The 26,183-nt window shown below is 41.0% G+C and overlaps 1 protein-coding gene across 1 annotated transcript in view; it reads right to left on the bottom strand.

Moving 5' to 3' along the window:
- Nucleotides 1-26,183, bottom strand: part of DPP10 (dipeptidyl peptidase like 10) — a 744,229-nt gene that overhangs the window by 12,715 nt on the left and 705,331 nt on the right. Inside the window, 4 exon segments of the mRNA XM_030210103.1 lie at nt 6,234-6,306; nt 6,397-6,455; nt 16,882-16,981; nt 21,347-21,401. Of these exon segments, the coding sequence (XP_030065963.1) occupies nt 6,234-6,306; nt 6,397-6,455; nt 16,882-16,981; nt 21,347-21,401 (287 nt within the window).

Here is a 26,183-nt window from a genome sequence, read left to right as displayed (position 1 = left end):
GAGAGATGTACTTTTGCTTTATAAAAACAAGGAACAAATTGTATTTTCCTATTTAAAAACAAAATGAGATTTTCTGAAAATGAAACCTGATCATGAGGAGGGCTGCTAAGGGTTTTCTTACTCTAATTCTTTTAATCCTAAGTGGGGAAGATATTAATTTTCACAAAAGCAAATATTTGGAGAGAATAATATATAGTTGCCACAGCAACTATATATTGATTGAAGCATTATCTTCATAAGTACATAAGTATTGCCATACTGGGAAAGACCAAAGGTCCATCAAGCCCAGCATCCTGTTTCCAACAGTGGCCAATCCAGGTCACAAGTACCTGGCAAGATCCCAAAACATTTACACCACATTTTATACTGCTTATCCCAGAAATAGTGGATTTTCCCCAAGTCCATTTAATAATCTTCTATGGACTTTTCCTTTAGGAAGCCGTCCAAACCTTTTTAAAACTCCGCTAAGCTAACCGCATTTACTACATTCTCTGGCAATGAATTCCAGAGTTTAATTACACGTTGAGTGAAGAACACGTTTCTCCGATTCGTTTTAAATTTACTACGTTGTAGCTTCATTGCATGCCCCCTAGTCCTAGTATTTTTGGAAAGCGTAAACAGACGCTTCACATCTACCCGTTCAACTCCACTCATTATTTTATAGACCTCTATCATATCTCCCCTCAGTCGCCTTTTCTCCAAGCTGAAGAGCCCTACTTATCATAGCAGCAAACCAATAAACTTGCTGCTGTCTTTTGTCATGTGGTGCATGTTAATTGTTTAAATAAGAAGAATAATGAACTAAACTCATCTGCCTCTGTCATTCCTAATAGGGTGATATTGTATTACACATTGGTTGTTGCTCTAGATATCTTATTTTGCTTTCTAACTAGATAATAAAAGTCTTAAGAGCATTGTAGACTGCTAGTTTAATGGAGGAATTTATTTTTCTCGACCATGAGTGTGCTTGCCTCCTTGATCAGCTCCCAACCTTTGTTAGATGCATTCACGTAAAAATAAATTGATGTGGAAGTAATACAAAGAAAGACCCCTTGAAGTGAGTGAAAGAGATAAGAAGAGATTCTTTGACAAATGGAGGCCTCCATGTTGATTCCATTGACATTCAGATCTTATTATGCCCTTCTCTTGGGAAGATGCACACGGGATAGTACCTGAATGTTGATACCATCTGACCAAACGTTTCAAATAAGTCTCTGCCAAAATTACCATAGATGATGTACCTGAATGGACAAATTTCAACAGATCTCTCAGTCTGTTGAGCGGAAAGTGTTTTGGCTTCTATTTATTCAGTTGAGCACCGGTGAATATTACCAGGACTGGTATTTTCATATTTTATCATAAAGCCCAGGTCCTGAAGAAGGTCAACTGTGGTTCAAGTGGACTAAAGACATATAATCTGGTGTGCACTCCTACTAACCAGTTGTCCAGAAAAGGAATACTTACTTTCCTTTTCTGAAGAGGTACAAAGTGAACACTCTCGCTGCTGCAGAAAAGCCAAAGAAAAGACACATGTATTGATAGTGAATTTTTGTTACTATGAAACAAAGGATTTTCCTGAATGAACGTATATATGTAGGGAATTTTTAAGTCTAGTGCACACAGTCAATATCCTGGACTGAAACAGAGGAGGATGGTTACTGAGGAATTCATCTTGAATCTTTCCTTTAGAAGAGACTTGTTGAGGTATCTCAGATCCAGGATAGGCCTCAACCTGCCTCTTTTCTATGGGAGAAGAAGGTACTAAGAGTACAAATTCTTAATTTGTTATAGAAAGCAACAGGCTGTGTTGCCTGTGAATTCAGCAGGTTCTACATTCCATCCTCTGAATTCACCCAAATCTGAGTGCAGATCCCAGATCAGCGCATGAACGAATTTGTCAATTAGGTGCTAACAATCAGTTATTGGAGTTAACAAGCACTTAGTTGGCAGTAATTAGGAGTTATGCATGGATAAGCCCTATTCCCTATCCCTATAACATGCATGCCTAAATTTCATAGTATGCAACTCTAAATGGGGCATGGCCATGGGTGGATCAGCAGCATTCCCAGGATTTAGGTGCAATGTTATAGAATATCTGCATTTGCGTACCTAACTGCCACGAGTTGAGCACCAGCATTTACACCAGTCTTTGGAAGGTGTAAATGTAAATGCTTGCTCCCAATGTTAGGCATGAAATGCGCACTAAGCTAGAATTCTATACATGATGCTCTGCGTAGAGCGCCCTTCATAGAAAACTAATTTAGCACAGATCATTCCTGGCTCCTAACTTTGGACTCCATTTACAGAATCTAGCCCCTTGACTTGCTTAGGGTCTGTAATAGAAGTTTCCTCTTCTGGAAAAATGCTTAGTCCTTAGGCCCAGACTTGTTAAACATTCTTAGTACATCAAGCTCTTAGCTCTGGAAAATATCCTGCTTGCAACTGTTTTTACCTTTTTCTATTTATATGGGGCTAACTGCATTTTCTACTGTAACCCCTGGATTCTCTCTCTCTCTCTATATATATATATATTGACTGCATGCCCAATTTGCACGTGCAATTTAATTAGGTAACAATCCAATTAGTGTCAATAATTGGGATCTTAACAAGCAATTATTGGTGTTAATTGGAATTAATTGAAATTTGTGCGTGTACATTTAGGTGTGAGATTCATGTGGCTCCAAAAAGGGGGTGTGGCCATGGGAGGGACAAGGACAGATCAGGGGCATTCCCATAATTTATGCGAGTGTAGTAGAATAAGGGGGATCGCGCAGAGATTTATACCAAGGTTTAGTGGGTGTAAATGGTTGCACCTAAATGTAGTTGCCTAACTTTGAGCGCCATTTATAGAATAGCACTTAGCGTGTTTTATTTTAGTCGGTGCTGATTTTATTGGCACCATTTATAGAATTTAGTACTAAATGTATAAACATAGATTAACAGGGATACGAGATGAAGTAAGTGGTCAATATGAACTGAATTACCTACGGAAAGGCTATTATTGTTACTAGTCATTAGATATCTAATTGTGCTAAACATATATTTTACGGAAAGCATCATTAATGACATTTTATTTTCTACTGTGCTATTAAGAGAATTTGAAAAGCCACACTTTCTGGTTCTAGTAGATTGTTTCCTTCAAGGTCTACTTAGCTTTAATGACACCTAATTTTAGTACAATAAGTAAACCAAAATATCTGTTAATAATGTGGCCATTAACTTCAAGTCTGGGAAGCAGCCATTTTTATTACTCAACAGCAAACTCCTGTGTTATGATATACTGGTTCATCACCTTAATATATTAGCAGCTGCGCCTTTAAAGGCTAATCCAGCCTAACCTGGCTGCACCAGGGAGAGAGAGACCAAGATATGAGTCAAGAATTTAAGAACAGCCTTACTGGGTTGTGGACCTCGAAGACTAGCATTTATTATAATCTACGTATATACTTGCATACTCTATGCAGCATAACATGGCTTCAAATTTTTTTCAACATGCAGCCATGTGATGGAGTATCTTCAACAGTTAGGTGCAAGCAAATATACCAAATCTATGGCTGGCATACTTGGTTGCACCTAAATTATAGAAAATGCGTAAGCTTATGCTAGTATTCTGTAAAGGAAAGTAAGCACCTACATTCCTTTGTAGAATAAGCACCGCATAAGAACATAAGAACAGTCACACTGGGTCAGACCAATGGCCCATCTAGCCCAGTGTACTGCTTCCAACAGTGGCCAATCCAGGTCATAAGTACCTGGCAGAAACCCAATTAGTAGCAACATTCCATGCTACAAATTCCAAGGCAAGCAGCGGCTTCCCCCATGTCCACCTCAATAACACTCTTATAGAACTGTCATCCACAATTTCAGTTTACATCTAAACTAAATGGGTACCAGCAGAATGGACCAAATTCTATAAATAGCACCAAAAAATAACATGCTAAGCGCTATTCTATGAATGGCGCTGAACGTTAGGTGCTGTTTATAGAATATGCTTAGCACCCGGATCAATGCCTAACTTGAGATGTGAGGATTTACACCAAGTAAACCCTGGTGTAAAACCTCGTGTCTAAATTAGAAGCAGATTCTCCTTATTTTATAACAATGTGTAGGAATTGTAGGAATGCCCCTGATCCACCAATGACCCTTCCATGGCCGCATCCCCTTTCTGGACCACGTGTTAAATTTACGAACAGATCCCAATGCAGTAATTTTTAATTACTGCCAATTAGGGCTGATAATTGATTATTAGCATCCAATTATTGGCGCTAATTGTCTCATTACTCGATTAAATTATGCACGCAAATTAGGTGCACGCTCAAATTTGTTTGTGCAATTTTAAGTGCCATTTATAGAATTTTGGGGCTTATCATTGCTATTCAGATAATCTGAAAGCTCATCCTTGCTTTATTCAAAACCCAGACCCATATTATGTGCATTCTATCACGTCATTGACTCATACTTTCAGTCTGATAATATGAATAATTTTTGAAAATATATGGCTAGAGAAGTTATACATCAGCTACTAGTGAACCAGCCAGGAGCCATTTCTGGATGGTTAAAGAGTGGAGGGGCATTTTCAATATGAGATCCAAGTGCAATTTTAGACATTTTGGTGAAAAAGTCTAAAATTCTCATCCTGAACATAGCAATTTTCAAACTGGAAAAACATCTATTTTTTTTTGTTTTGAACATAACTATTTTCCAGATGTTTTTGTGCTCAAAAAGAATGACTGTGTAGCACCATTCCCAGTAAACTGGCCACACAGATATTCCACTAGTGGTCATTGCAATGGACTTCACATATATGGACTCAGGTACAAATCCTACCTTAACACGCTTATTTTGTATTGTGATCCCTCCAAGAACACCTAAAATCCTACTGTACCTAACTGTAGACCTCTAGAAAAACCCTCAGGCCTGCAGATGACTCCTATCTAAAGGTACAGTTAGTATTTTGTGAATTTTTGAAGGCTCACAATTAAGTTTCAAATTTCAAGTTTTATTAGTTTTTTTTCTATCCCACCTTACAGATGTGGTATCTAGGTGGCTTACAATCTATTTAATATAAGGGTAGAAAGAGAAAATTACATAAGACACTAGAGGGGCAGAACTCCATTAGTGATAGGAAAGGGGGAGGACAGAAGGGAAATCTTGGCTGTCTTGCTTTAGAAGTCACTAAAGGGCCCTTTTACTAAGCTGTGGCAAAAAGTGGCCTGCGGCAACACGAGTGTGTCTTTTGTGCGCATGCCAGGCCAGTTTTTACCACGTCCTGGGAAAAGGGTCCTTTTTTAAAGAACCAGAAAATGGATGTGCGGCAAAATACAAACCAGCATGCATTCATTTTCGTCTTGAAACCTTTCCGCCACCCATTGACTTAGTGGTAAGGTCTCACGCGTTACTCGGGTGGTAGGCATGCAGCACGCACCCTCTGTCGTTTACTGCTGGGTAAGCACCACGCATTTTTGGCATACACCAAATTCAGAATTACTTCCCGGGGAACATGATAGCCAGGCTGTAATGCTGATTTGGCGCACGCTGGATGCCCATAGGCCCTTAAGCCTTTGTAAAATTGCCCCTAAGGACCTTCTCCGCATGTTATGAGTGATCAACAAAAAGCATTGTTAAAAAGAAAGGTTTTATGATCAACCTTGAAATGATTGAGGGAAATTTGGACTGAAAAGATGGACTAGTAAACTAGCTAAATTAGAATATTTCTCTACAGTCCACTACACTGACCACTAGCCCACAACTGGGACCAGCTGACTGCTCTAATAGGAATGGCCATAAAATCTGAAGCTGTCATACAGCCTGGTATGTACTGTGCTGTCACATCTTTAGGGGGTAGGAGGGGGTCAGTGACCACTAGGAGATACGGGGGTCATGCCTTAATCCCTCCAGTGGCCAGCTGGTCAGTTAGGGCATCTTTTTTGTTACTGATTGAAAAATATCCAGATAAAAACATCCCAATTCTTGACCTATAAATTTTTATCTTTTTCCACTATCCTTGAAAAATATCCAAATTCTGGGCCCGCCCAGAACACACTCCCTTGCGATTTAGACAAACTGCGGAGAAAACCATTTCAAATCTGAGTTTTGAAAATCACGACTTCGACGTTTTCCCATGAAAAATATCCATCTGCCGCATTTGATACATTTTTGTGCTGCTTTTGAAAATGAGCGCCATAACGTCTTTTGAATATTGGCCTTTATAAATATAAAAGTTTACTCCTTACCATCAGCAGTCCCATGGATTATTAACAAGTTTTCTTCTTTTAAGCCATGGTAATTGTGCAGGACACTAGATGCCTGTACAGAATCAAAGATAGCTATGATTGATTATTGTTTATTATTCTTACATACACACATACACACACATGAAAACTTGGAAGCCTTTACCTGATATATACTGTCGTCTTTTGTTGGGATCCCAAGGTATCGTTCTGAAAAAGCCGAAGCTATGGTACATAAAGAAATCTGATGTTGAAATTAAAATGTAGCATAACATTTTAGGCATACATGAAAGAAAAGGAGAATCAAAAAGCGATAGTATTCCCAGTGTAACACAAATACACAAACAGAACCAAAAGCAACAAATTCGGTAGATTTAGAAAACTGCATTAAGTGAACTGCATTAAAATAATATGTGGATTCATTTGTAATCGATGTTATTTTAATGGGTCTGTATTATTTCAGTTTAAATGAGATGGCAATTTTACGGAAACTAGGAGAGGGGGCATTCCAAAATATTAATGATGGGGTTAAAGGCCAGAGTAGAATGAAATTTTAAAAAAATGCAGCATGCATTAATGGCAACTTGGCATACTAGTTTGGCTATATTTTATTGAGCTGCAATTAAATTACTGCAGGCTTTATTTCTTATCAGAATGTGAGCTAAGGGTGAGACCATATCCTTACACACCCAATGCTTAAAATGGCTCCATTTCCAAAGGACATCCACCTGCTATAACTATACCAGGGGCGTAGACAGACTTCCGTGGGAGGGGGGTCCAGAGTTCGAGGGCACATTTTAGCCCCCCCCCCGGCGCCGCCCCCCGCCATTGCCGCCCCCGTCTCTGCCGACCCCCCTCCCACCGCGAACCCTCCCCCGCCGCCGCCTACCTTCGGTTTTGCTGGCAGGGGACCCCAATCCCCGCCAGCCGACGTCCTCTCCGACCGTTCTGCTGCAGTAGGAGTCAGAAAACTCTTCTTCCTTAAACAGTTGCATGCTGACGTCATGCACATTGTACGTGCAGGACGTCAGACTCAGAGAACAGAACGTTCTGTTCTGAGTCTGACGTCCTGCACGTACAACGTGTAGGGCGTCAGCATGCAAGTGTTGAAGGAAGAAGACTTTTCTGAGTCTGACTGCAGGTCGGAGAGGACGTCGGCTGGCAGGGATTGGGGTCCCCTGCCAGCAAAACCGAAGGTAGGCGGCGGCGGCGGGTTTGCCGGGAGGGGGGTCACGACTGAAATCTATGGGGGCCCAGATGCCCTCAGGCCCCACGTAGCTATGCCACTGAACTATACAGGATGTAAGTTGAAAATTAACTAACATGTCAGGAGCATCAGCGATCCCTAGCTTATCAAGCACCTTCTCATGCTGGTCAGGGAAGGTAGTGGTATATGCATGGGGTAAATAGACAGCAGAGATGCAGAAGTGATAGTGTATCTTGGATTTGCTGACATTTTTCTTGGAAGCTCACGATGAGTTACATTCATGTACCGTAGCTATTTCATGTCCCAGGAAGGTTTATAATTTAAGTTTGTACCTGAGGCAGTAGAGGGTTAAGTAATTTGCTCAAGATCATGAGCAGTGGCAGTGGGATTTGAATATGGCTATGAATATTTCTTCACTCAACGTGTTATTAAACTCTGGAATTCGTTGCCAGAGAATGTAGTAAAAGCAATTAGGATCACTTCCTAAAAGAAAAGTCCATAAGCCATTATTAAAATGGACTTGGAGAAAATCCACTGCGTATTTCTAGGAAAAGCAGCATAGAATGCATTGTACTGCTTTGGGATCTTGAAAGGTACTTGTGACCTGGATTAACCACTGTTGGAAACAGGATGTGGGGCTTGATGGACTTTCGGTCTGTCCCAGTATGGCAATACTTATGTACTTATGATTCTGTCCACTGCTCTTATTAAGCTATTCCTCCATAACATTCTTTCATTTCAGGTCCATCCTCCCAGGACTGCCTAAGGATGAGGTGCTGTGAGGCGCTAAGTATGGATGCTGACTGCTGACACATGACACTGTTTCTTGGATGCTGGCAAAAATGCAATACAGTAAGTTGTACAAGGCCACTTATTCCATCATAGTGTACCGTTGGTGTTTTGAAAATCCATTTCAGATGTCTAGGTCTAAATGAGGAAACTTTATAGCTTCTAAAGATTGCACAGAGCCTATGGCTAGAAGAAAAGAATCACCCAATTCCTGAGAAAGGTCCTACCTTAGGTGGCAATGATGGGGGTCAATATACAAAGTGATTTTACAGGCCAGAAATGGCTCCTGGCTGGTTAAATGACTTATGTGGGATGATATTCAGATCACTTACATAAGAGTAGCCATACTGGGTCAGATCAATGGTCCATCTAGCCTAGTATAGCAGACTGTGGACTTTATCTCCAGGAATTTGAACAAACCTTTCTAAACCTAGATACGCTAACCGCTGTTACCACCTCCTCCAGCAAACAGTTCCAGAGCTTAACTATTCATTGACTGAAAAAATATTTCCTCCTATTTGTTTTAAAAGTATTTCAGTGTAACTTCCTCGAGTGACCCCTAGTCTTTGTACTTTTAGAACGTGGAAAAAATCAATTTACTTCTACTCATTCTACACCAATCAGGATTTTGTAGACGTCAATCATATCTCCCCTCATCCATCTCTTTTCCAAGCTGAAGAGTCCTAACCTCTTTAGCCTTTCCTCATACGAGAGGAGTTCCATCCCCTTTATCATTTTAGTCGCTCTCCTTTGAACCTTTTCTAATTCTGCTATATCTTTTTTGAGATACGGTGACCAGAACTGAAAGCAATACCGAAGGTGCGGATGCTAAATATCACAACTGATTGCTAAATTGAAAGCCAGCTATTTGTGGGCAGTCCGGGGGAGGAGTCAGCACTTATATAGTTACATGGCAGTATTCAACACATAACCACCAAAGTTTAGTGGGTCAAATCAGACCGCATAAAAGTCAGTCCTATCTTTATGCAGTGTCACTAATGCGGTTAAGTGTTGAATATCGCACAATGCATTACCAGATAAAAGATAGCCAGCTGCATTAACCCGGATATTCCATGCCAGTGCCAGGAACCATGCTAGCATTGGCCAAAATAATGTTCACTGCCACCGGCTGAATATTGACCCCATTATAACTTTGGAACATCTGTATGGCATTTAGGTATTATTCTCGATTCTCATTTATCATTTCAGAATCTTATCAACTAGGGGGGTTAGGCTAACTTGTAGGAAGCTGAGAACGCTCCAGCAGATCAGGGCATATTGTTCGTTACACAACCTTCAAAATCTAGCTCATATATTTATACTATCATTCATTGAATATAGTAATGTGTTATATTTGGGTCTACTAAAGAAAGTTCTGACAAAGCTCCAGTTGATCCAAAATGATGCTGCAAAGGTATTAGGCAATCAAATTTAACAGTGCTTTTCCACCACTCAAATTCTTCCATTAGTTACAAAGTAAGGCATGAGTAGAATTTAAGTGCTTTCTGTTTAAAACTATTACAATGTGATTGCCCTAGCTATATGTCAGCTCACTAATATTGCAATATAATTATTATATTTTGTTTCTCTACCTTTTGCTGGTAGTGTCAAGAAAAAATAACCAGAAAACAACTGGTTTTGGAGCCTGCATCTCTCTTATGGAATTATTTTCCTACTGATTTAAGGATAGCAAATGATCTGCTCTGGATTAGAAAACTTCTTAGAACTTTTTATTTTATTTTATAAATACGTTGATGTTTGGATGCTATAATTTTTTTTTATTGTTATGCATTTTTACAAAATATTGTTCTTTGTTAAATGTAATTCTTTTTCTTTTGTAAACCATTCAGAACTCATGGGTTGGATAGTATATAAATAAGTTACTATTATTATTATTATTATATTATTAATATAGGGCCTCTTATACTAAGATGCGCTAACATTTTTAGCACGCGCTAATATTTAGGGCATGCTAAACATTTTTCATAACCCCTCTATGAGGTCATTTGCTTCTTTTGGGGGGATGGTAAGGGGAGAGAGAAAGAGAGGGAGGGTGGGTAGCACTGGGTATGTCATATCAGGTTATTTTATATTATGTTTGTATATTAGCTTTCTCTATCAAAAGTTTGATATGAAACAGTTCATAAAGATAACATAAACACATCAATAGATGAAAATTCATATATAACATAATATAGCACTGCTTCTGAACAGAGTCCTTGGGGCACACTCAGTTTTCAGAGTATCTACAACAAATATGCATGAGATAGATAAACATGCACTGTCTCCTTGTAACTCTATCTCATGCATATTCATTGTGGATATCATGAACAACTGACTGGCTGGGTGTGCCCCAAGGACTGGGTTGAGAAGCACAGCACTATAGTCAACACATCTAGAAGTAAGTGTGAGCTATAATGTAGCAAATGGTTTACAGGCCATTGGGACTACCACAGTAGGTTGGTCCCATAGGAGAGGGGAGGGAGACAAAGTTATGTTGTTTTAGGGTGTGCCTTTGGGAGACGTGCCATTACGTACATAGCCTTGACGGGTGAACATAAGAACATGAGAGTAGCCATACTGGGTCAGACCAATGGTACATCTAGCCCGGTATCCTGATTTCCAAACAGTGGCCAAGCCAGGTCACAAGTACCTGGCAGAAACCCAAGTTGTGGCAACATTCCATACTACCAATCCCAGGGCAAGCAGTTGCTTCCCATGTCTGTCTCAATAGCAGACTGTGGACTTTTCCTCCAGGAATTTGTCTAAACCTTTTTAAAACCTAGCTACACTAACCACTGTTACCATATCCTCTGGAAAAGAGTTCCAGGGCTTAACTATTTGTTGAGTGAAAAAATATTTCCTCCTATTTGTTTTAAAAGTATTTCCATGTAACTTCCTTGAGTGTCCCCTAGTCTTTGTACTTTTGGAATGAGTAAAAAATTGTTTTACTTCTACTCATTCTATACCACTCAGGATTTTGTAGACCAAAGGTGCAGAGACTACTATCAGAACCATGCTATGAAATCCATGACCTTAACATGAGGATCTGGCCGTTTCAGTGGCTGTCTGTGAATAGCATGAGGAGATGTGGAAAACCAGCTCAGACTTCTAATGTGAATCCTACACTATCCTCTAAGAAACAAAGGACAAAAACCCTGGCAAAAAAAGAGCATTTACAGCATGTCGACAGTACACTCTGTATATACTTGCAAGACTGATAGGCATGATGTCAATCCTACATGGATTAAGCAAATATACAGTTATGTACAATCTTTGTGGTTCATTTAAAACAAATCTATAGCAATCTTATCAAGCAGAGATGGCAGCAATGTTTTTGGCAAGGAAAGAGCAAGGGCAAGCAGCAGCTGGTCCATCTCAAGTAAACAATCAATCCACAAGTACAAAGGATGATGAGAATGATGATCAGAAGGAGGGCAGCCAAAACCAAGGTTATCAGTACATCCAGAGATTCAAATGTCATTGAGTATAAGGTACCTAGTGTGATGCATAACAGGTCTTCTGTTGCTTTACATAGAAACAAAAGGATCGATAATCAGCTGCACTTAGCTGGGTATGAGTAGCTCCTACCCATTTAAGTGCTGTTCACTAGGGTCAGCCATGGACTTTCATTGGCATTTTCTAGATGCTGGGTGTTACTCTTTTAGCTACCCATATAAAGTTAAGACAGCAAAAAGGCTGTCCTAACTTTGGGGCTCTTTTACTAAGCCGCATAAGCGTCTACGCGCGCCCAACGTGTGCCAAAATTGAGTTACCGCCCAGCTACCGCTTGGTTCTTGCAGTAATTTCCTTTTTGGCAAGCGTCCGATAGGCGCGGCTGAAAAATGATTTTTATTTTCAGACACGTATATTGGACGCATGCCAAGTGGTGTTTGACATGCGTAGGTCACTACTACCCGGTTAACGCATAAGACTTTACTGCTAGATCAAAGGCTGGTTGTAAGCTCGCAGACCCAAAATGGACGCACGGCAATTTTCATTTTGCCGCATGTCCATTTTCGGCAAATTTTTTAAAGGCCTTTTTTTACAGGCACGCTGAAAAATGGAATGGTGCACTCCCAAAACCCACACTTACACTACCGCTAGCCATTTTCAGCGCACCTTAGTAAAAGGACCCCTTTAGCTGGGTAGTTATACAGGAACAGATATGAGTATCAGTGATACCTGGATAAATGCCGGCAGCCACTTTATACCCAGATATTTAACAGTAGTATGTGTGTAAGCCCTGATGCTGAATAACCAAGTTGTTAAAAACCTATGATGGCTAAATTTTGGAGGATAGAAAAAAAAAAAACCATGTGTGTCACAGTCTGAATGATCAGGGAGATAGAAGATGACAGCAGATAACGACCACGTACCCTATCTAATCTGCCCATCTATATCAACTATATCAACTAATATGCTCCCTACAATCCTTTCTACTTCCTTAGAAATCTTATGCATGTCCCATTCCAAAAAGAGAATGGGGTAGGGCAGGTTGCTTAATAAATAGATCCCATATCAATCACCGCTAAGACTCTAAAGCATCAATGACTAGCGTCTTCTTTATCTAACAAAAAGTTCTCCAGATGGAAAAGGCCAGAAAATACGTGTTCCTTCCCCTGAAATTTAGCCATACACCTACAGGGAATTTAATTTTTAAAAAAGTTTGCCTTACTGCATGCACTCTCATTTTCAGTTCTACAAAGTTTCCACTGAATCTTTGAGACTTTAGCCATATTTGGGAAAAAATGAATCTTTTAACCACAAGATTTTTTTTTGTAATACATTTTCAAAATCATCAACTTATCTTTCAGATTAGTGAAGGTAATCAACAGGGTTGGACAGACTGAACTGAAATTCCATTCTCCGAATTCATATCTCTATTTTGGAACTTTGAAAATTCAGCTCAACAAATGAATCAACTACCTCTTAAGTAAATGTACACAGATGTCTCATAGTACCCTTTAAAATCATCTCACATGTTTTTACCACTTTCCACACATCAAAAGTGAAACCTCTTGAGAGGCGGATCCCATCGCCATTGAAGTCTCCAAAGAAACATGAAAGGAAACTGCCTAGAAGCATAACTAATTCCATCTCCTGAGGTAGACAAAGCATGGTCTCCTTCTAAAACAGGAGTTGCACCCCCATCCAAGGCAAATGTACCCCATAGAGAGGGAGGGGTCCTACTGGAAGAGATAAAAGATTCTTCTTCCTGAGAAAAAGACAGTAGAATGCTTCCTTCTGGGAACCTAGCACAATCACATGTCTATCCATAAGAACTCTGGTCATTAGTGTAGAGGTAGCCACCTGTTTTGATTTAATATTCTTCTTATTCATTGAGGAAATACAGGAAACCAAAAAGAGAAATAACATACTTGAAACATCAAGACTCCACAATATAAGAATCCAGGCCTCTTCAGGTGGCCCAAAGGGGCTTTCCCCTTTGGTCATGCCCCTTTGGGCAAGTCCCTGCAGCCACACGCCACAGAGGTGCTTGCTCTTAGAGAGTAATCTGGTACGATTTTCTGCTGTCATTTCAGATACTACTATACACCAGCAGACAGGCCACCGCAAATCAAATAGCAAGCTCAGGTAACAACACATGCATGTGTATGTTTTATTGTGAACTGTTTTGATATCTACAATAGAAAGGTGGTATATCAAATTTATCTAACTAAATAAATTAATATATGCAAATATTATAAACATTTATGCATATAATTGACATATAAATATGAGTGCTCCCTTTATAGAATTACCCCCCCCCCCCTCCCCAGCCTTTAAAAACTATTCTTTATTTTTTAAGAGATCATAATGAAATCATTTTTTTTCTGGGGCTACTTGCTGAACTTTCTATTAAAAGATTATAGCTGTTGGCACTGTGGTGATCCTCTCAGTAGGGAGTGGTTGGTTACATTAACGTACTTGCTGATATAAATAAGTGAATTCTAAGTGCTGATAGCTGTCAGAACTATCAATACATTATTAATTTAACCAAGGCTTTAAGATGTGTCCCTAAGTCTTTCAGGGTAGGATTTGTTTATGTGTGTGTGAGGGATTGAGGCGTAGGAGACAGGGGAGAGGGGGAACTGAGAGATCATTTAGGTTTTACAATCTAAGAAGGTAATTTGGGGAGAGAGAGGGGAGATATAGTTGAAACAAACCAGTGACTAAACATAAAATAATATGGAGAAAGGGGTTTGATACCACTGCAGGTCAGCTAAAAATAGTAAATATAAGGGGATTGAGAGGTCAGGGGTGTGAGTTAAGTACAGCCAGTATTTTAAAAAAGAAAAAAGTAGATCAGCTGATAGAGGGGAGATCTTTTTTTTATGAAAGCTTAGCTCATTGGTGCCTGGTTTTTATCACTAACCCATGCTGCACTAAATCTAGCTGGTCAACTTTCATCTGATTTTCAGCTGAAAAACCTAGCCAGTTAGGTTCGGCAGAATAGTCTACTAAATTATGGTTAAATTAGTCACCTGTCTTACCTGTTTAGTTGGTTTTTTAATATGGAGCTCATAGTAACAAATGATGTGCTCTTTTAGTCCCAGTACCATTTTGAAATTTTTGTAAGAAATTTAAGCAAAACTTTTCTATAAATTAAAATTCATCAAGGCACAAGCTATCTCGAATGATTTGTTTACCTTATAGAAATAGGATCCTTGTATATGAAAGTCTCCTTGTTTAAAAGTTATGACAACATATTTTCTTAGTTAGGGTCTGCATTTGTGAGCATGCACGTGGTTCATTTGGGTGGCTAAAAATTTAAAGTGCTTGCAAATTGCTTGTATGCATGTATAGTTATGACTTAACACATATTTGAAGTTCTTGTACTCACGCAGTGCGTGCCAAAAAAAAGGTCAAAAGAACATAGAAATATGTCCCAAAATTTGAGAAATCTAACAAATAATAATAATAAAAGAAAGTAAGAAAATACAATAACTCAAATAGGACAGTTCAACGAGAAAAATTAAAGGAGAAAAGAAAAAAGCCCAAAATGAGGGGACGCAGCAGTCTCACCAATCCTGCCAATTCTGAAATAAAATTAGTATTTTTCAATTCCCCCCCCCCCCCCCCACATTGTTCTCTCTCTCCCTTACAGATTCCAATGGGGAGATCCCTTTCCTGCCACTCATTTCCAGAAGAAAGGAGCACCTGGCTATTAATTGTTAAGGATCCTACCCTCCAGAACCTTGTCTGAACGTCTGTTAAAAGCAATTTAACTACCAATCTTTATTACTACTTCCAGAAGAAATTACATAGGTTAGGGGCCCTTTTACAATGGGCTTGTTGTGTGGCAATCCAGAACTACTGCCCGACAGTAGTTCCCAGCCCCAGAACACACAATTTCCGGTGCTACAAAATTTTTTCTATTTTTGTAGTACCAGTGCTTACCCGATGGTTATTCTGTAGCACCAGATGCTGCATCGTTACCTCTGAGTTAGCGCAGAAGCCCTTACCACCACCTCAATGGGAGGTGGTAATGCTCCCCACCGAAATGGCCGCATGGTAAGTGGTTCGCTTACCACACTGCCATTTCTTTTGGATTAAAACAGACATCCTTTAACCCACTGCGGTAAAAGGGGGCCTCAGCACACATCAAAAACACGCACTGACACTAGTGTAGGCCCCCTTTTACCACAGCTTAGTAAATTGTCCCCTTATAAGTACATAAGTACGTAAATACTGGGACTGACCGAAGGTCCATCAAGCCCAGCAACCTGTTTCCAACAGTGGCCAATCCAGTTCACAAGTACCTGGCAAGATCCCAAAAAAGTACAAAACATTTTTATGCTGCTTATCCTAGAAATACTGTCAACTATCAGTGGCAATGTTCTACTACTTAGGTTTATATACCTCACTCTAACAGGTAGAACAAGTGCGTGAACGTTTTGTAGATAGTACTTAGTAGGGAAGTCTTATAAAATTGCTAGGGGTGAATTGTACATGCCCCTGTTTCGCGATGGTTGTAATCATCGACTTACCCTACCTCCCTCCTCTATAGTGGTGATATTCTAATCTTTCTCTTGTTTATTCACTTAATTTTGTATATGACGTTTTGACAACCACCAGAGGTGTGACTATTCTTATTGCAACATACACGTCAGGAGCTTTAGTGTTCGAACAATTTGACCATCTTGACAAAGCTGTATAATTTACTCGTAAAAGAGCATAACTTACCCCTAGCGATTTTATGACACTTCCCTACTAAGTAAAGTACTATCTACAAAACGTTCACGCACTTGTTCTACCTGTTCGAGTGAGGTATATATCCTAGAAATAAGCAGTGGATTTTCCCCGTCCATTTTAATAATGGCTTACGGACTTTTCTTTTAGAAAACAAGCAAACCTTTTTAAAACCCCACTAAGCTAACTGCTTTTACTACATTCTCTGGCAACGATTTCCGGAGTTTAATTACACGTTGAGTGAAGAAGTATTTTCTCCGATTTGTTTTAAATTCACTATTTTATAGCTTCATTGCATGCTCCCTAGTCCTAGTATTTTTGGAAACAGTAAACAATCAATCCACATCTACTCGTTCCATTCTACTCATTATGTGTTGCCTGATTCTTTTCTTACAATTCCAGTTCAAGCTTCTTAAATGAAAATAGCATTGTGCCATACTGCAAATTTAGTGTACTCACCATACAATTTCATATCTATGATTGGTGCAATCACTGCTCCACATTTAAAAAGCCTTTCACTAGATTTCAGGATCATTGATGCAATATAACCACCATATCCCTAAGAAATGACAAAGTCAACTCAGTTTTAGTTAGTCCACTGACAAGTTTTCTTTATAACATAATTGCTATATTGATAATTCTATGATACAAGCTTTTATCCTTCATACACTGATATTCAAAGAGTTTATGCTCCTTACTTTTTGAGTTAGGCGCTAATACAATTAGGACTCAATTATGTAAATGGCACCCAAATGGGACGCTGTTTATAGAATAGCACTTAGTGCCAGGATCCATGGCCAGTTTTGGGCACAATGATTTACACCAACTGAGTACTAGTGGAAATCCTCATGAATTCTATAACACTGCACACAAATCTAGATATGCCCTGACCAGTGTCCAATTTTGGTGCCATTAATAATTAAGCAATGCATAACCACACCTCTTTTCAGATCCGCATGGAAAAATTTACATGCACATCTTTATAGAATAGCAACAATAAAGATGTGCATGTAAATTCCAATTATTGCCAATTAACGCCAATAATTGCTAATGCCTAATTATCAGCACTAATTGGCTCATTAAGCAATTAAATTGTGTGCACAATTTGGGCATGCACCCAAATTTGTGCGCGCAATTTTGAGCGCTGTGGGCTAGATTCTACATAGGGCACATGAAAAATCTATGCAGAATAAATTTCCGCCGAAGTATATTCTGTAAGCAGTGCCCGGATTTAGGCGTGGTATATAGAATATCTTTAGTTGATATACCTGTGCCTATTACTACATGCATGTATTTACACCAAGGGAAATGTGGCATAAATACCAGCACCAGTGGCGTAGCCAGTATGGGGCCACGGGGGCCCGGGCCCCCGTAGATTTGCCCCTGGACCCCCCTGCCGACAACCTGACGACCACCCCCTCCCGCCGCTGCCTACCTTTGCTGGCGGGGAACCCCAACCCCTGCCAGCTGAACCGAGGTCCTCTTCTTCCCAATCCCGCGCAAGGCTTTGTTCTAGTCTGACGTGCTAAATTAGCTCAAATACAGGGGAAATCTCCGTCTCTGTGTACTTGAGAGGAAAGGGGAGGGGTTTTCCTAAGTGCTGGAACAATTGCTATTTCAGGATTTTTGCCAAGAGGGCTGAGGTTCTAGAAGAGTGAATAGAGTGATTTCTCTACTCTGAGAAATTTGTAAAACCTGAATAGCACAGGTCACAAATAACAGAGGATTGAAAATCCTATGAGAATTAAATTAACAGAAGTTTTGTTGGAATTTTCCTGGGGAAAGGGGAGGAAAATCTCACTCACTAAACCCCTTCTACCTCAGGGGGAGGCACAAGGCGCCGTACATACAAGGAACTGACAGACCTGGCCCTGGGTGGGTGGGAGGGGATACTCCTGCCAGTTTGGGCCCCAAACTCAAGAATGCTCACAAAGGGGGCATTACATGATTTTATAGTGTGAAAGACAGATGTTCCTTTCAGCACGACAAACAAGGAATGAATTGAGCTATTGAAACAAGGAAGGATCTGAGCTATTGATTGGCAGTATGATAAGTTGGTAGCTTGTAACCAGTTCATATGCTGATTGGACAATGGGACTTTATTATTATTATTATTATTTATTGCATTTGTATCCCACATTTTTCCCATCTATTTGCAGGCTCAAAGTGGCTTACATAATGTTGTTAACAATGCCATTACAAGATATTAGATACAGTTAGTATTGTGCAGAGATTGAGTAGGGAAGAGAAAGGAAGGGAGAGAATGATCGGGAGTTATGTAGTTGGATTTTCATAACTGATTGGGTTGGTGAGGTGAATTGGTGAGTTGTCAGTTATCGGTTTTCACTGTAGGCTTTGTTGAAGAAGTATGTCTTCAGAGCTTTGTGAAAGACAGTTATATCGTTGATTGTTTTCAGGTCTGTAGGTAGTGCATTCCATAACTGCGTGCTCATGTAGGAGAAGGAAGTGGCATGCATCAGCTTGTATTTTAGTCCTTTACAGCTAAGGAAGTGCAGGTTGAGAAATTTGCGGGATGATCTTGTGGCGTTTCTGGGAGGTAGGTCCACGAGGTTAGACATGTACTGTATATTGGGGCGTCTGCATGAATGATTTTGTGAACAATCGTGCAGATTTTGAACGCAATTCACTCCTTAAGTGGTAGCCAGTGAAGTTTCTCTCTTAAGGGTTTTGCACTTTCATATTTAGCTTTTCCAAATATGAGTCTGGTGGCAGTATGCTGGGCAGTTTGGAGTTTTTTGATAGTCTGTTCTTTACAGCCAGCGTACAGTGAATCTACAAGCACATAAATTCAAAGAGAGGGAAGAGCAGATGTGTTCCATTCAATTATTTTTCACATGGGCAACAGGACCTGACCACGTTTTTATCCTGGACACGGCAGGCAGGGGTTGAGGTTGATTTGTTTGGTCCCATCTACTCTACCAAAAATGGGTTCTACTGCCCCTGATATAGCTTCAGATCTCACAAACAGTTTGTGGGTTATCCAGGGACAGAATATTTACTGTGCCTGTATGTACACTGCTTTGATAACTTTCAGGTTAGCAAGTGGTATATAAGAATATTAATTAATTAAAGATTTAGAACATTTACCAGTAGGTGGGCAAATTAAAACACTCAAATCCTATGCTAAAAATCAGGACTCAAAGGCACTGGATATCTTGTACATAAACCTGCTTGTAAGCCTTTCTAGATAGGGTCTCATCTCAAATTATGCAATTCATTAATAGATGTATTATAATATACTTGAGTCTCATCATTCACTTCAGTTTTGTGGAGTTGCTCATCTCTTTATAATGCCACACCAAACTAAAAGCAAGGAGTGAAAAGATGCTTTGCTTACACTTCAATAAGCACACCAATCAGGGCATTCATCGGAGAGGCTTTTAGGAGCATTTAAATATACTCAAAAGCATACTCTACAGAGGTTAACACAGAGAAAGGCAAAAGAAGAAAATAATAGAGCATAATCATTCCAAGTGAGACAAAAAATACATTCATTTTTATAATAATGTGAACTGTAAAACAATGCCATACTTTTACTCACATATGGAAAGAGGAACATTTGCAAACCACATCTTTAGGTGAGCAAGCACATATTTATTGATGGAAAAACTTGGGGGCTGATATTCAGTCACGGCTAAACTCAGATATTCAATGCCGGGCTGTTTCCGGTGACCGGCACTGAATATCCAGTTTATTTTTGGCCGGTTAGAAGATAACCAGCTATGTTGATATTTAGATTTAGCCGGTTATCTTCTAACCAGCCAAGGATATCCCATGCATTCACGTGACCAAATATAGTCACGAAAGTGGCTGAAAATCAGCGGATAGCCGGTTATATCAGCTGATGTAACCGGCTATCCGCTAACCGGTGATATTGAGCAGGAGATAGCTGGCTATCCCCCACTGAATATCGCCAGATAGCCAATTATGGTGCATTTACCTGGCTAGGTGCCGATCCTAGCTAGTTAAATGCTTTTGAATATTGGGGGGGGGGGAGGGGTTGATTTTTACCCTGTACGGGAGCAATTCTAGAACTGGGCACCTTCATTTAGTTATTCTGATACTGTATGGTTAAGTGCCTACTCTATAATGGAACCTAGGTGACAAGATTTCGATATAGAATAAAAGCATAATCCGGTGTTGGTGCACCTAATTTAGACAGCCACATTTATAGCAGCCATAGAGCTGGCATAATTGTGGGCATCTAAATGCAGTAGGCATGCACATAACTTACTGCATCCTCTTAGTTGCATGGGTAAGTCGGAGCCCTGCCTATGTCGCTCTCATGTTCTGCTGCTATGCATGCCTCCTTGCAAATATGTGCTAACCCCCCTAATTCTATAAAAGTTGCCAAGTTGCATGCACAAATTTGGGCAGGTACCCAAATTGCATGTGCAATTTAATTGAACAATGAGCTAATTAGCGCTAATAATTGGCTTTTTAACAAGTAATTATTGACACTAATTAGATTTAATTAGAACTTACACACCTGAATTTTATGCGTGTGTTTAAAAAAAGGGCATGGAAATGGGAGGTTTATGGGCTGAACATGGCCTTTCCTAGCATTTATGCCCATTGTTATAGAATATGAGGGGCTCGTGCCCAATTTAGGTGCATACATATGAACTATGTTTCATTTGGTTCAAATTGCCATGCCTAAAGTTTAAACTTGGCTTATAGAATTCAGCCCTAAGTGGGTATATGCAAAATAGCACTTAGGTACCCTGCTAGCACTTACACAGATAGGTGACCATATACACATGCAAGTGCTAGTATTCTAAACATTTAGACATGTAACAAATGTTGGCACCTTACACTTCAAAGGGCTAAAGAAGCAAAAAATAAACATACTAGAATTTACAATTGAAAAAAAATGATCTATATTACTGATTTTACTAATTACCTTTCCAAATATGCTCAGTCTTTTAGGATCAATAAAGGGCTGCTTCATTAGCCATCTGTAAGAAAGAAAGAACTATAAGCCTATTGATTTTAGTCTACTATGTAAATGTCTATCTACATTAAAATATAACTAAAATGCTTCAGTTAGAAACATTTTATTCAAATAAGTCTTAATATCATCATTTTAGGAAACTTAGCTAGCCTTTTATTTGTAGTTGCATGAGTTGCATGGGTGTAGTTTGGGGGGCGGGGTCGAGGGGGAGCATTGCCTTTCCAAATGAGCTGTTTCTGCCTGGGCAGGGGTTGGGACATAAGCACCCAACCAATGGCTTCTCCTCCCTGCCGCTGCTATGGCGGCCTGGAGGAACTGTGAGCTTCCATGCTCTGCCCTTCCCTTCCCTGCCTCTTGCTCATTATCTCCATCCCCTCTTGCCCCACTGCAGCTGTAAAGCAAAATGAAAATGTGCACGGGGCCATGGTCCTGCGCGCACCACTGCCGGCTTCCCTCCTCCTCCCTCCCCACCTCATTATGTAAGTTCCTATTTCCGGAGAGGAGGGAAGCCGACAGCGACGCACAGGACTACAGTCACACACATGTTTTCATTTTGCTTTGTAGCCACGTCAGGTGCAGGGGGATGAAGAGATTGAGCAAGAGGCAGAGAAGGGAAGGGCAGCAGGGTAGAGCACTGAAGCTCGTGGTTCCTCCAGGCCACCACAGCAGCAGCCGGAAGGAGAAGCTAGTGGTTTGGTGCCTATATCTCTATTCTTGCCCCGGGAAAGGGGAAGGGGGCTGGATATAGTGAGCGAGAGGATAGGTGAAGTAGAGGAGAAGACATCCTGAATGGCTGCATCAAGATAGGGAAATGAGAGAAGACATTCTAGATGGAAAGGAGAGACATTTGATAGAACGGGGAAAGGAGAGATAGTGAATGGAAGAGGATAGAGGGAGAGAGGGAGATTGTGAATAGAAGGGGGAGGCAATGGGAGAGAAAGAGAGGGAGATGCTGGAGGGAAGGGGAGACACTGGACGGAAAGGAATGAGAGAGATTGGAGATGCTGTGGAGGGGAAGATAGAGGGGGAGGTGGCTAGGGGGAAGGGCAGACTCTAGATGGAAAGGAATGAGAGAGAGAGATAGAATACGCTGCAAAGGGGAGAGAGAGAGGGGGAGATGCTCGATGGAAAGGAATGAGAGATGCTGTGAAGAGGAAGAGAGGGTTTGATGCTGGATGGAAGGGTGAAGGGGAGACACTGGATGGAAAGGAATGAGAGAGATGGGAAATGCTGTGAATGGGGAGCAAGAGGGAAATATACTGAATGGAAGGGTGCAGGGAGACACTGGTTGGAGAGCAATGAGAGAGAAAGAGATGGGAGATGCTGCAAAGGGGAGAGAGAGAGAGGGTAATATGCTGAATAGAAGGGGAAATGAACACTGGATGGAAAGGAATGAGAGAAAGAAGAGAGATGCTGCAAAGGGGGAGAGATGCTGGATGAAAGGGGGAAGGGGAGATGCTGGATGGAAGGGGATGAGAGAGATGGGAGATGCTAGATGGAAGGGGAGGAAGAGAGGGCAGAGATGCTGGATGCAAGGAGAAGAGAGAGAGAGAAAGAGAGGGAAGAGACACTAGATGGAAAGGAGAGAGAGGGAGAAGATGCTGGATGGAATTGGGGAGAGGAGGGATGGAAGGAAACAGGATGGAGAGGACAGAGTTAAAATCCGGGAATATGAGGAAGGGGCCGGGGTGAGGGAAAGAGGTGGAAACTTGTAGGTAGATGCAATAAAAAGAGGGTAATTGAAGACTGGTTAGTAATAATGAAATCTGGACAGAAAGACAGAAAAATAAATGGCTGTTGTCATTGAACGTTTGTATTTAGGACTGGGTGCCATTTTGTTCCATTTGTATGCCGAGAAGCTATGGGCAGAAGAAGAAGAGAAACTAAAATAATGCCGAAAAGATTCATCACATAAGAGCCTTTTTACAAAGCGGCAGTAAGCCCAATGCAGTCTTACTGTCACTAAAAGGGAAGTACTGCTGGGTTACCAAAGCAGCCTACTACTACTACTTAACATTTCTAGAGCGCTACTAGGGTTACGCAGCGCTGTACAATTTAACAAAGAGAGACAGTCCCTGCTCAAAGAGCTTACAATCTAATAGACAAGTGAACGGTCGGTCCGATAGGGGCAGTCAAATTGGGGCAGTCTGGATTCACCGAACGGTAAGGGTTAGGTGCCGAACGCAGCATTGAAGAGGTGGGCTTTAAGCAAAGACTTGAAGACGGGCAGGGAGGGGGCTTGGCGTAAGGGCTCAGGAAGGTCGTTCCAAGCATAGGGTGAGACGAGGCAGAACGAGCGGTAGTTCCCTCTGCAAAAAATACCATCGGGTTAACGTGGGAGCCCTTACCGCCACCTCGGTAAGGTGGGTGGTGGTAAGTGCTCTTCCCCGAAATGGCCACGCAGCAAGTGGTTCACTTGCCGCATGGCAATTTCTTTAAGAAAAGGGAGACCTGCCTTTTACCCACTGCTTAAAAATGGGGCCTCAATGCATGTCAAAACATGTGCCGACGCCATCGCAGGCCCCCTTTTGACACAGCTTTGTAAAAGGACCCCATAGTTATGATAGAAGCTTTGGAATAACTTATAGCTTGAAATGAGATCATGTTGTTGCTGTGAATTATGGGCTACTTCCTTAGAAGTTAAGTATTTCTTACAACATTTTTGGATTTAAGGGAAGTTGAACACTTAGAGGCTATTTTACTAAAGCTTAGTACATGCTAAAAGAAATTAGGGCGCTAAATGCTGCATATCCTATTTTATACCTTTGAAACACTTATAATAATGTCCATTATTGTGTGCTAAGTTTTAGTAAAAGGGTCCCTTAATATTTGGATACACAATAATGGATAGAAAATAACACATTTGTTAAAATTTGGAGTAGACCTATAATTATAAAACATTTATATTTGGAGCAACAGGGTGCGTAATCTCCAGAAAACGTTTTATATGATGGTCCACTAAAATATATAACTGAGTTCTGTGAACCTTTTTTGATCATGAGTGAGATGTTTGTTTGAAGATTGGTTTATTTATTTATTACATTTGTACCCCGCTCTTTCCCCACATACAGCAGGTCTAGTGCGGCTTACGTGGAGGGGCATAATCGAACGCGAACACCTATCTCCATGGGCGTCTATGTCCGAAAACGGGTACGTGAAGAGGCGGGACAGACCGTATTTTCGAAAAAATGGACGTTTTTCAGCTGGGCGTTTGTTTTTTTTAGCGATAATGGAAACTAAAAACGCCCAGCTCAAAAATGTCCTAATCTGAGCCATTTGGTCATGGGAGGGGCCACGATTCGTAGTACACTCGCCCCCCTGACATGCCAGGACACCAACTGGGCACCCTAGAGGTCAGTGCGGTGGACTTCAGACAACGCTCCCACATGCATAGCTCCCTTACCACAGGTGCTGAGCCCCCAACCCCCCTCCCCCAAAACCCACTACCCACAAATGTACAACACTACCATAGCTCTTAGGGGTGATGGGGGCACCTACATGTGGGTACAGTGGGTTTTGGAGGCATCCCATTTACCAGCACAAGTGTTACATGTAGGGGGGGATGGGCCTGGGTCTGCCTGCCTGAAGTGCACTGCGGTACCCACTAAAAGTGCTCCAGGGACCTGCATACACGCAGGCCTCTAGGACTGGTTGCTGCTATATAACATTGGCACACCAGTTGACACCTGAAGACTAATCTCTCCTGAAAATGTCCTTTATTGGAATAAGCACGCTTACTCACAGTTAACTGCAGATCAGAGGTTGTGCCCCACTGGCAACGAGTCTCCCTGGTACTGAGATGAGCAGTAGGTCAGAGCTAGCAGAATGCTGTACAATGCCCTCTTTCAGCCACATTCAAGGGAAGAACTAAGTTCTGTAACGTGGCTAACACGTGAAAGGGATCTAAAACTGGCTTACAAAAATGGCCACTACCTCATGGACTACCGGAAACAAAACAGGGCACACTCTGACCCAGTAAGGAGGGGGAAAAGCACCATGGGAGTAGAGCCTACCAACTACCAACATCGTGAGCATTTGCCACAAGCTACTGGAATCACGGAGCCCGATACCCTACACCCACCACAATGCATTCCTGATGTGACTCTGCAGTGCGCATAACAGAAAAGGTGTCACACTCACCCGAGAGCCACATCAGAACCAGGAAAAGGCTGTCAGTGGATAGAACACATTCTGCTGTCATAGAGGTGGGTACGGCATTTGAGGCTGGCATACAGGCTGGAAAAAAAAGTTTGTAAAGTTCCCTCCAGTGGTCATCTGGTCAGTTGGGGCACTTTTTTGGGACCTGTTCGTGAAAATAAGGGTCCAAAAAAGTGACCCAAAATCGCGGTAAAAATGCCTTTTTTTTCGATTATCAGCTAAAGACGCCCATCTCTCCTTGGCCGATAACCACGCCCCAGTTCCGCCTTCACCACGCCTCCAACACCCCCCATCAACTTTACCCGTTTCCGCGACCGATTGCAGTTGGAAACGCCCAAAATTGGCTTTCGATTATACCGATTTGGGCACCCACGGGAGAAAGACACCCATCTCCCCCGATTTGGGTCGCAATATAGGCGTTTTTCTCTTTCATTATTAAGCTGATAGTAAAAGAAAGCATCTTACATGGTAAAGAATATAGTAAAAACAAGGAAATGTAGGAAGAGTATTATAAATTGTGATGATCATAACTACTTACATTATGAAAGGCATTACAAAGGACATGTGAAAAGAACGTAATGAACTAGAATAGGGAAGGTAGACAAGGATATGATAGGTGAAAGGGAAG

This window comes from Microcaecilia unicolor, chromosome 7, assembly GCF_901765095.1.
Source record: "Microcaecilia unicolor chromosome 7, aMicUni1.1, whole genome shotgun sequence".
NCBI classification, from domain to species: Eukaryota; Metazoa; Chordata; class Amphibia; order Gymnophiona; family Siphonopidae; genus Microcaecilia; species Microcaecilia unicolor.
This window is presented reverse-complemented; position numbering and strand designations above follow the sequence as displayed.